General features: G+C 39.0%; 1 protein-coding gene across 2 annotated transcripts; it reads left to right on the top strand.

Moving 5' to 3' along the window:
* The first annotated feature begins 613 nt into the window (after positions 1 to 613).
* On the top strand, positions 614 to 4,516 carry LOC108987019. Of its 2 annotated transcripts, none has more exons than XM_018959862.2 (2): positions 614 to 775; positions 3,210 to 4,516. In XM_018959862.2, the coding sequence occupies exon 2, from the start codon at positions 3,225 to 3,227 to the stop codon at positions 4,092 to 4,094; it is 870 nt and encodes a 289-aa protein (XP_018815407.1). In that variant the 5' UTR covers positions 614 to 775; positions 3,210 to 3,224; the 3' UTR covers positions 4,095 to 4,516. The 2 variants fall into 2 exon arrangements, with proteins under 2 accessions (XP_018815407.1, XP_018815406.1); XM_018959861.2 differs by having other exon boundaries at positions 2,978 to 4,516.
* The last annotated feature ends 8,158 nt before the right edge of the window (positions 4,517 to 12,674 follow it).

Genomic DNA, 12,674 nt, shown 5'->3' with positions numbered 1-12,674 from the left:
CCTTCTTATTGGACAAGTCAACTTTAAGAATTGTGAGCATCTGTTTCATATGAAATGAATTGGGAGCCAAGAATTGCGAGTGGAAGCCAATTACCAAGAATAAAGAAAGAGATAAGATATGGAAAAAATAAGACAATGAAAAGATAAAGTCAAGAGATAATAATGTAAGGAAAAGATGAGATGAGGAAGAGATAATATAAAGAAGAGCTAAAAGGCAAGAGATAGGACAAGGATGAGATAAAACCAAAAGAATTTGACTCGAGATATAAAAAGTAAAAGTGATATAAGGTAAGAGGAATCAACTACTCTAAAGAAAGAAAGAGACCTTAATAAAAAGAGAATCTCTACATATCTACAAACTTCTTTACAAATAGAGACCCCTCAGATTATTGATTTCTCTACACACAGATCTCCTCCAGAATTCTATAGGGGTAGCATCGTCTTTAGCCTCCCTCAGACCCTATTTTCTTTATTATATTAAGAGTTATGAGAGGTGATTGTAAAATCTTTAAACGGTAAATTCACCCCCACGATATTAACACCCAAACCATCGTTGTGGGCCGTTCAATCGTATCGTTGGTGACCCGGTCCAATAAACGCATAAACATGTACCATACTGTTAATTTCCGATGCTCATATCAACTGCAAATCTGGAATATATATCCTTCGGACCTTCACCTCGTCCCTGTAGTTAAACAACAGTTCATCAAGTGAACAGTGCCTTGAAGGCTGACGTCCAAACCTCGATCGGCTCTTTCTGATCCAAGTTTTGCAGGTATCTTCTTGTCGTTCATGTTCTGAGATGTGGGCTCGAAAATTTATTTCTCTTTCCTTCGTTGTTTCCTTCACTTACTAAAGAGAAGCTACGATCTAGTTCGGAGATCTGATAATAATTGTGTCAGATACTGCTTTCGATTTTTCTGATTTGCTTCAATTGTTTGAACACCGAGATCTTTTGACCAGAAAATTAGGCAATTAACTCATGGAATAGTAGGGCTTGCAGATTGTAAAAATGCGGGGGAATTTCGTTTCCCGCAGATATTGGATTTTTTTTAAAGAATGAATTTGAATGATTAAGTTGAAGCTTAGGTCTGTTAAGCAGCATGTAGAAGTCTAAAACGCCCAACTTAAGTTGAGCTAAGGAAAAACTGTGATTTTTGGGGTTTATGGAGTGGGAGAGGACCATCCTGTTTGTAAATGAATTCGTTAGTTTATGTTAACGAGTCTGGATTTCTAATAACGATTGAGTTTCAGAGTTTTGCGTAACATAGAGAGATCCTTCTTATGGTCTCAAGTTTTCAATCTCGTCAATAGGGTGGACTTTGGAAAAGACTAAGACTGCGTTTTGATGTTGAGCTGAGTTGTGCTCTCTATGAATAGGTAGTGAGTTGAGATGGTGAAGTGAGTTTTGTGGGATCCACCTAAGATGAGTTTAGATATGCTTGGATGTTAAGATGGAAAATTGAAAAAGGTTGTGGGTCTCACGTGTAAAGAGGTGTTGAGTTAAAAAAAGTTGTGGGTCTCACATGTAAAGAGGTTTCGAGTTGAAATGAGTTTAGTGATTTGAGAGTTGAGTGTTTGAATATTAGAATATGTCTAAATTTGAAATGAATTCAACTGAGCTGAGTGTAGTCAATGAACCTAACGAGCCCTAAGATTTTAGATTTGAGATTTGGAAAGATGTGAAATGATAGGTGCTTTCCATCTTGAGTAATATTAAGATGGCATTGGGGTGGAGTTGCTTCATGCGGTTGTCAATCAGTTTTAATATACATAAATACAGACAGTTTTTGATAAGTAGATAAATACAGACAGTTAGGCAACTATTTGCATTTGCACTAGGACTTAAGAATTTGGAAAATTCAATTTTAAAAGTAGAAACTTGGGTGAAATTTACAATACAGAAGGCATGCGGCTGAAACATTAAACTCAATTGATACCACATCTGTAAAATTCAGGGTATATGTTCGAGATTAGGACTATTTCTCAAATTGAAACCCTCGCAAGCTAACACTAGGTAAGGAATCTTTGATTTGGATAATAAATACAACTGAACCACCATATGTCATGTGTACAAGAAGTTATCAAATTACTAAATTATCAGTGCCTTCAAACAACTTAAGAAAATTTATAGGAGCCATAATAGTGATTTCTAACAACGAAGAGACTTAGGCCTCGTTTGATTACGCAGTTCAGATGAGACGAGATGAGGTGTTTTGTTGAAAATTGAATAAAATATTATTAGAATATAATTTTTTAATATAATTTTTAATATAATTTTTATTTTGGGATTTGAAAAAGTTGAGTTGTTTATTATATTTTGTATGAGAGTTTGGGAAAGTTGTAATGATGAGATGAAATGGGATGAGATGGGATGAGATAGTTTTGTGTATCCAAACCAAGCATTAGAGAATCCACTTGTACCGAATCCCAATTTCTGTATTTCTATTTCTTTGGCCTCTAAGCTTGCTCCCTTTTTTTAATTGGCACTAGTTGTCCGGGACTATGACCTGGCTAATATTGGGGGTGCACAAGCCTTGCTGTTTGTTAATTCTTCTATTGTTCGCATCTTAAATATATTTTTGTTCTCTTGTATACATCCTGTGTACATGTGTTATGCTTATCATCCTCATCAATAAAATCCTTTATTACTTATAAAAATATATATATGATCACCTGATGAAAGAACACATCAAATTTTGTTGGTTTATAGTAAACCTTATCAAATTTATCATTGCATTCTAGATACCTCTACATACAGTTTCCTTCTTTGGTTTGAGAAAAAAAATACACACAAAAGAATGACAAACCCAATGGTTGCTTAGGGTTAGCTGGCTGGAGTCGTTTGTTTTTCCTCCCTGTGGTTTTGAATATTGAACATTGAGGGTCAATCAATTTCTTTGAATTTGCTTATGTCTGGTTATAAACCCTAATCAGCTGTGGCAAATCTACATCAAAATTTATCTATTTCTTGTAGGATTCATGTCATATTTTGCGATTTTGGAAATTCAGAAGAACAACTCTCTCTCTTTCCACTCCTCTCAGAAGTAATGTGGAAGCGTGGAAATAAATCAAAGGCTTGGACTGGGCCTCAAAAGAATCATGTTACTGTTTTTATCACATCTCTTTTTCTGATTCTTGTAGTTTTGACAATTTCATTGCGGGATCATGGTAATAAAATCACATCATCATTTGGACTTGTGAAGCAGAAATGGAATAGCTCTATGCCTCAGGTGCAATTTCATCCAACTATAGAGGTTCTGAATGGAACAGAACTCGTATGGCAGATACCTGATACACCTAAGGCGGTTATCTTTGTGGCTCATGGGTGCAATGGCAGATCTGTCAACTTTTGGGACAGGTCTTCTACCTGCCCTAATTGCATTGGTTTACCTGAAGAAAGGTTAATCGTCCTTAATGCACTTGCTCGAAAGTTTGCCGTTCTTACCATTTCAAGCGCAGCAAGATGCTGGACATTTAGGGAGGAAAAATTTGTCGTCAAAGATATTATAAAACAGTGGGTTGAGAAAAATAGGCTTCAACAGTTTCCTCTGGTGGCTTTGGGGGCCTCCTCTGGAGGGTACTTTATTTCTGTTCTTGCCACCGAGTTGAAGTTTAATAGTCTTACACTTATGATTGCTGAAGGCATATTTGATAAAATTCATATCACAGGGGAGTACCCTCCTACTTTATTTGTGCACATGCCTAAAGATCTACGTAGGCATACCAAGATAAATGAAAATTTGGAGCTACTGAAGAATAAAGGTGTTGATGTGGCAGAGATTGAGTGCATGGAGTTCCCCTTGTCTCCACAAATTTTAGCAGACAGAATCCAAGGTATTGATCAAACTGTTTCTGCAAAGTTGTTTGAGCTTTTCCAGGACAAGGGCTTCATTGATGAAAGTGGATATATGAGGAATGATGGGCGTGCAACGAATTGGAAGAAAGCTCTCAGAGAGAGTAGAATTCATTTGCCAGATCAGCGTTTGGAACAACACATTCAGGAGGAATTAAATCTTGCATTTGCTTACCATGAAATGACTAGCTTGCATTGTGAACAGATCTTTGAATGGTTTGAATCTCATATGAGCTGATCAGAACCATATGGTAACGTTATCCTCAGTTTTTTCTGGAATAGATTGTGGCCAGAATCTGAAGCAATTTAAGATGCAGAGCTGATTAATAATTGTAATTCTTGAAGCAATCAGAATTCAAGTCAATCAAATGAAAATGAAAAGCCATGGTGTATAACCACATGCCAAATACAGTCCCCAAGATAGACGCCTGCATGCTTAAGGGACTCTGTAATGGACGAATCCAATAATGCTCTTATTCAAGATTCGGTCTAATTCATATACCAGTCCAGACTCCACTCTACCATTTATTATTGGAGTGAAAGGTATATGTTAAAGATGTAAACTGATACCTCGTCCGGTCTGGATTCCTTTTTGTACGCTCTTGTGAAGCATACTCTGTTAATAAAGTAGATATCTGGATATCAATTTCTTGTCTCAAACGTGTCTGATGGGTGGACCTGGTTTATATATTTTTTTAGTAATTTACATATTCATCACTTATTTGGCTGTTTATCTACATGTCGACCTAAGATTGTTAATCCGGGCCGGATTTTTTTTCCGCCCAGTCCGGAACCGCATTCTAATAACCTGTTTCTTCCGGTTCGGACCTGAGTATGAACTCGGGTTCCATTATAAATACGCGGTACTGCCCGGGTTTGTATAAATTGGAAGAGATACAAGTTGTGACCCTAAAAGCCGCTTCATCTCTAATCTCCCATCCATCTCTCTCTATCTCGCATTCATCTCCATCTCTCTCTCTCTCTCTCTCTCTCTCTCTCTCGTCTCACAAGTTGAAACTGTAGCGTCTCTGCCGAGCAAAGCTCCATCCCTCAGTAGCGATCGAAGAAATCCCGTCATCCTCGTGACCTCATCATCTTCATTGCCGACTCGTCATCATCCTCTTGACCCCAAGGTTTTCTTTGTGATTTGGGTAACATTTATGTAGAAGACGTAGAACCAAGGTAATACTTCTCTGTAACATTTGTGTAGAAAATGAAATGAAAATGACCCAGAATGGAATGTGGTACAGAATGAAAAGGGAAAAAGAAAAACTCACCCTCAGAGCAATTAGTACTTGTCTTGGCTTGCTTTTTGTGTAACAATTTTTTTAGGATTTTGTCCTTTTATTACTTTGTTGATTTGGGTCCGTTATGATAAAAATGTTTGAATGGAAGAATCTTTGATAGATCTGGGTTTTTTTTTTTATTTTTTGTGTTATTTTGTTAAACATGGGTATAATGTATATGCTGTTAAACATGGGTATAAACATGGGGTTTTTTTTGTTATTTTGCTATTTGAACTCTTTTTTGTCATTATGCTCTGTTGACGACTGGGTGGAGCACATTCGTGAACCACAAGATAGTTTTTTGACAAAAATTATACATGACAAGAAATAATTCTGTTTGAACGTTTTTACACCACATACTATTCACATAACATAATTTGATATGAAATTTCATTATAGAATCAATGACTTACAAAGAAGCCTTGTCAACCCAAACAGTTTGGGATATTTTTTTTTTGGAGTAATCAAACTTGTTCCTCTTTAATATAGCAAATGTTGGATACAAGGAGGGACTCCCTCCAAGGAAATGCTCTTCTCAGAGAGTTTTACAGCTTCCTTTGCTAAACAATGGGCAATACTATTAAAAATTCTAAAGACATGCTGAAATGACCAAGTTGGAAGATTCTTGATTTCTGCTTTGATGACTTGGATAATCAGGCATGCAGTGCTCCAGTCCCTTGTCTCTTTGTTGATGTCTTGGACCATAGTGAGTGCATCCCCTTCAAGGATAAGATTTTGTAGATGTAGGTGTTTGCAAAGAATTGCAGCTTTGAGGGCAGCCACTGCCTCAGCCAATTTTGCATCAGGGAATAGATTCCTTTGAGATCTCATAGTTGCAATCACTTTACCTTCCCAGTTCCTCACCACCATCCTTATTCCAACTCTGCACCTTACTTTGTCTACAGCTGCATCCTAGTTGGCCTTAAAACCATTCACAAGTGGGGGAATCCAGTTAGTGACTTGAGGCCTCTCTGTTTGTCTGGAAGAGCAGCATTCAATAGCTGCCTTGTAGTCTCTAAGCATCTGGTGGCTATTGTGTACCACCTTGGAAGGGTCCTCGAATTTCTCTTCAAACATAAGCCCATTTTTTCTCTTCCACACTAGATGTACAATGATAGCAAAAAGCTCTAAGTCTTCCTCACTTAATACTGAAAGAAGGTGACTCACTAAATCTTTGAATGTTTGGAAACTGACTTGCACTTTCTGTAGACTCCTAGAACAAATTCCCCATACATCCTACACTGACTCACAAGCCCTTAAGGTGTGTATTACACTCTCAGGTTCCAAAATACACACAGGGCATAGATTAGAGTCCCTTATTCTCATTTTACTGAGGTTAAGGTTTGTTGGCAATGAATCATGGCAAGATTTCCACAAGAACATTTTGACTGCACTTGGGACCTTAATTTTCCAAATAGAGGACCAGATCTCCTTATGATTCACTCCCTTAGATGATTGTCCTATAGAATATTGTTCCATTTCCCTGAGGAGGTGATAGACACTTCACTGTAAACAGTCCATCTTTAGTGCACCTCCACACTAGCTGGTTTGAGATACCCCTCCAACTGATAGGGATCCTAGTTATGTTGCTGATGTCCTCTTCACAGAAAATACTCTTCAAAACAGGCATGTTCCATGCTTTTGTCTGCTCATCTATAAGGTTAGCTACTATCCAATGAACCAATCTCTCATCCAGAGGGGTCTGCACCTTGTATGAAGTAGGTTGAGGAATCCATTTGTCCCTCCAAATGTTGACCTCCTTTCCATTCCCAATGCACCATATCAAGCCCTCTACCAATGCTAGTCTAGCCTCCAATAAACTGCTCCAAGCATACGAGACATTACTACCAATTCTTGCATGCATGAAATCATATCTATGATAATACTTGGCTTTTAATACTCTAGCCACAAGGGAGTTGATTTGTTGAGTCACTCTCCAGCCTTGCTTGGCTTGTAGTGCTCGATTGAAATTATCAAGTCCCTATAACCAAGCCCACCATCTATTTTGTTATTTCCAAGCAAATTCCAAGACAACCATTGAGTTTTTGTCCTATCCCCTTTACTGCCCCACTAGAATTGCTGCATTAGCCTATTAATAGCCTTGATTATAGACTTAGGGAGTTTAAAGATGCTTATGCAGTACGTGGGGATAGCTTGCACTATTGACTTCAAAAGCACTTCTTTACCTGCATTAGAGATGAATTTCACCTTCCAATTTTGAACTCTATTTCTAATGGAATCCATAATAGGCCTAAAAGAAGCCAACTTGTTCTTCCCCACATAGATTGGCAATCCTAGGTACTTCTCAAAGTGTTTGGCTTCCTTCATCCTAGCTGTCGAGAGAATAACCTGTTTAGCAGCTATAGGAGTGTTTTTGCTGAAAAAGATGGCTGACTTCTCCAAATTAAGTCTCTGTCTAGAAGCAACCTCATACGAGTTTAGAAGCCTGAACATTCTACTCCACTCTAGGGCATTTGCTTTACAAAAAAGCAAGCTGTCATCTTCAAAGAAAAGGTGGTTAATCAGCAAAGAACCCCTAGCAAATGGGAAACCAGAGATATGACCCTTTCTCTCAGCTGAGTCCAACATATTCCCAAGTACCTCCATACATAAAATAAAAAGATAAAGGGAGAGAGGGTCCCCTTGTCTAAGGCCTCTAGATGGTTGGAAAGGTTGCTGGGGAACACCATTTATCAATAAGGAATATTTGACAGAGGATACACACTACAAAATCAAGGCAATCCACTCCTTCTTAAAGCCCATCTTTTGTAGGACAGCTTCTAGAAAAGACCATTCTATACGGTTATAAGCTTTGCTCATGTCCAACTTCATTGCCATGTAGCTCTCTTTTCTATTCTTCATTCTATTCTATATGGAGTGCATGGCTTCATATGCAACTATTATGTTGTCTGATATCAAATGCCCAGGGACAAATGCACTTTGAGAAGGGGAGATAAGTGTTGACAGGAAATGCTTCATTCTGTTGGCCTAAACTTTGGAGACCACTTTATATACCACATTGTAGAGGCTAATGGGATGGTACTCAGCCACCATTGTGGGGTTTCTTTTCTTAGGGATCAAGACAATGTAGGTCTCATTTAGTTCCTACACCTTCCTATTAGCATTGAGAACCTTTCTGACTGCAAAGAACCACCCCTCACCTATAGTTTCCTAGTGATCTTGGAAAATACTAGCTGAGAATCCATCAGGGTCTGGAGAGCTCAGAGGGTCCATCTCCAACAAAGCCTACTTTACCTTTTCATGTGAGCATGGCTTTATGATCTGGCTATTCATCTAAGGTGTGACCACTGGGTTCAAATCCCTTAGAACTTTAGAGATGTCCCTCGGGTTGGAGGTCATAAATAAGTTCTTATAATAGCTTTGAAATGTAACACATATGTCAGCTGGATCATTAATACAGACTCCCCCTTCATCGAAAATCCTTGATATAGTTTGTGTTTTCCTTCTTTCAGAGGCACACTTGTGGAAGAAGCTTGTATTCTTGTCACCTTCTTTCAACCACTGCTGTTTTGATCTTTGCCTCCACTTGAGCTCCTTATCTGCTAATAGCATGTTAACTTCATTTTGAAGGCCCTTAATGGATTCATTAAAATCACCTTGATTGATTCTCAACATCTCCTAGATCCTAACACTTTTTTGCCTGATTTGATTCCTTTTGTTCCAAACAGATACTTCAGCCCAAACCTTCAGGTTCCTTCTGCATCTATCCAGGCCATTCTTGAGGTTTATCACTGAGTGCTCCCCTCTAAGACTAGCCTGCCAGGACCTCCTAATTATGTCCTTGCAATCCTGTTTCGAAGACCAACAGGCCTCATACCTGAATAACCTTTTTTTTTCTACTCATTGCAGCTTCCTCATTATCACAAAGGACTAAAAGTGGAGAGTGGTCAGAACTCAACACAGGTAATACATGTACTTCATTGTTGCAATATTGCATAGGCCATTGACCATTACCCAGGACTTTATCCAGCATTTTTTTAATGAAACCTCTCCCTTCTCTATTATTGCTCCATGTATACTTTGATCTAATGAACCCCAGATTAGTTAAGTCAGAATCATCGAGAGCCGGCCTAAAAGATTCCATCTGAGAAAATGGTCTAGTGGCTGCCCCCATTTTCTCCTCATTACATAAAATTTCGTTGAAGTCCCCCATACATAGCCATGCAATATGGTTCTCTGGTTTCAGCATTCTCAAGAGTCTCCAACTCTCTTTCCTCTTTTCTGTAGCAGGGTTTCCATAGAAACCTGAAAGCATCCATGTTTGGCCTCCCAACTCAAGTTTAACGGTCACTGAGATATGACTATTGGAGTATGAAAACAATTGAGCACTCACCTCTTCTTTCCAAAGGAGGGCAAGACCACCACTCCTACCAACACAGTCAACTATAAAACTGTTTGTAAGGCCTATCTTGTTCCTTACTTTCTCCACTTTTGACTTGTTACTCTTGGTTTCAGACAAAAAAAGCATTGTTGGGGGCCTCTTTCCTTCACCAAGAAGTGAAGCTCATTAACTATCCGAGGGTTCCCAAGCCCTCGGCAGTTCCAACATAAGAGTTTCATGGGGATTGGCAATGCTACAATGTAGCAACTGCCTTGCTATCCCACTCTCTTCCTTCCCTATCGAGACTTTGTTTGAGTTTCTTACCAGCCACTACAGCTGAGACATACTTTTTTTTCCTCTTTTGTCTAGCTTTTACTTTATCCAAGTCCATCGCACATGTGTTAGTCTTGCTCAACATGTCTAATCCATCACGTGCCCTTCTTTTCCATCTGGTTGTGATAGAGAATCCTCTCATGCCAGCCTGGTCCTTGACTTTTGTGGGTGCAGGGTTGGTAGTAGATCCGGATGACTACCAACTAAAGGAAACTGCATGTGGTTTTCCATGAGGGCAGTAGTTGCCTCACTCAAAGAGGAAAAGTTCTACTCACCTTTTCCTGGGATAGGTACTCCACCTGCCAGAGAGGATTCTGCCCTAACCAAAATGGAAACTGCCCCTTGTCCTTCCACAAAAGGATAGTCAGCTTTCCTTTTAGAAACAACAGGGTCTTCTTTTCTAAGACATAATCCTGGGTTTCCTCCTGCATTTAATACTCCTTGATCTTCTTCCACGAAGTCTGCCTTGAGCCCCTCCTTTCCATGTGTATTTGTTTCTTGCTGATCTCCACCATCTTCCTCCCTACTGACACTCCCCGGCCTCCCTCCATGGCCAGGTACCTTCCTAACTTAACTACTGCCAATCAAAGAGGCTTTTGGATTTGCCCTTAGCCAGGCACCATATTGTTGACTGAACCCTTCCATACTTGTCTTCCCTCTATCCAGACTTTCACATATGCCCATAGCATGCTTGATCATTCGACAATGGTAGCAAAAGTTTGGCAGCCTCTCATATTTGAAAGGAATCCAATACTTTGATTCATCCAGACTGAGTAGCCTCCCTCTTGCCAAAGGCTTAGGGATATCGAAAAGGACTTTAACTCTTAAGAAACTCCCCCAACAGAGACCACTGCTATCAGTGTCGACCATAAGTACCTCTCCCACCCCTTTGCACAGATTAACACCTGTGTTATAGTTCATACCAGCAAAAGGCAGATCATGGCAATGGATCCAGAAAGGTTCTTTATGGAAACTCATGTCCATCCAAGACCTGAACCCTTCGCAGTCTTGCAAGCAAACTAGATTCTTATCAAAAGACTAGGGATGACCTTTCATGATCCTCTTCTTGTCTTCCACCTTCTTACACTCTACCAAAAACTTGTTCCTGCCTACCTCTTTGGAGACATTTTTCCCTTCTATCTGCCACACTTGGGATAGGGTGTTCCTAAGGGTACCTTTGTTGGCTTCCTTTTCAGCCACCACCAACATCACAAAACAGAGTTTGCTTTTTGATTATGATAACACCACATCCTCATTTCTGATTGCCACCTCCTTTTGTTCCTCTTCCGTGAGTTTCCAGCCTTCACACATTTTAGAAATGTCCCCTTCCATCACCTATCCTTCACAAATGGAAGTCCAGAAGGATGGAAGCTCTAAGTTTGCCAAGAAACCTAGAGAGGAAAAACCTTACCTTCACTCAGTGAAAGAATGACTCATGGAAATATCACTCCAAACAATTTGGGATATAGGCATAGGAATCACATCCTCCCACATAACTACATTATCTACATCATCAAACAGTTACTCTCAAGGACTAGCTGAGTAATCCCTCTTTGCAAACAGAATTGTAAACCTCTAAGCATTGCAAGAAGCTCCATTGCCTCAGGCTCATCATCATTTTATTTTTTCATACTAACAACAAATAAAACATCACTATTCTGGTCTCTTAGAATTGCCCCCACTCCTGCCCTTTATTGGTCTGAGAACATGGCGCCATCTACATTGAGTTTAACCAAACCAGAAGGGGGTGACTGCCATATGCAATAATACTTCAGATTTGATTGTGGTGACTACCTATGATCCTGAGCATATTTCTGCAAAGATAAGGCTTGAGCTACAATCTGTTTTAGACTAATAACTATCTGATCATGTACCGTCTTGTTTCTTCTAAACCAAAAACCCCAAACCAGTAAAAAGAATAACCCATCTCTTCAGTTGAGCCTCTGCTATGTAAATCCAAAGAAGTTTGTAGAAAACTGCTTTGAACTTCATTATAGAGCATAGAAGGTAACACTTGTCTCCAAGTGTTTTGAATTGAATGGCAGTATAATAAAGCATGTGATATGCATTCTGGGACATCATTGCACAAACAACATAGGGATCCACATTGACATGTCTATGTATCAGATTCTCTGTAGTTGGCAAACAATTCTTACATGCTCTCCAAGCAAATATCTTCAGCTTCCATAGACTTTTCCATAAAGGAATTGGTTGATGATAGTGAGAACTTTCAACATCTGGCCCAATCACTCTATCTGTCAGCAACTTGTAAGCTGTTCTTGCAGAGAATCTTCCATCCTTTGCTTGCCTCCATATAATCTTGTCTTCCCCATTGTAACACCCCGCTTCTCAAAAAGACTTAGAATTTTCAGGGAGCCAGTATGCTACTATTAAACTTGAACTTAAAAACTTTTTCTTTTTAACAACGCGCCAAATGTGAAAGTTTCCATAAATAAAACAATTTTAATAAATACTGAAAATTCAAAACAGAGTCTGCAGAAGCACTTATTTTTAAAAAATAACGGAAGTCTCATGTGTTTATCAAAATAATTTATTTAAACTTTAAACCATAAAAATAATCATAGCATAATCTGTTTAGGCCTCTGCCTCGCCTCCCGGGGTCAAGTCCTGTCCTGCAGTCTCATCCTCATAAATGTCATCACCTGGGGTAATTTAAAAACATAAAGACAAACTAAAATGAGTCGAATATTTAATAAGCAACACATCATACAGTAAATATAATAAACATAAGGTTTCTTGAAAAACATGCATACTCACAAATACATATATAATTAACATGAACATGAACATGAACTTATCTTTCACTTATCCTAGGCCGTTAACCACTGTTGACCCT

The sequence above is a fragment of the Juglans regia genome, chromosome 10, assembly GCF_001411555.2.
Source record: "Juglans regia cultivar Chandler chromosome 10, Walnut 2.0, whole genome shotgun sequence".
NCBI lineage: Eukaryota > Viridiplantae > Streptophyta > Magnoliopsida > Fagales > Juglandaceae > Juglans > Juglans regia.
This window is presented reverse-complemented; position numbering and strand designations above follow the sequence as displayed.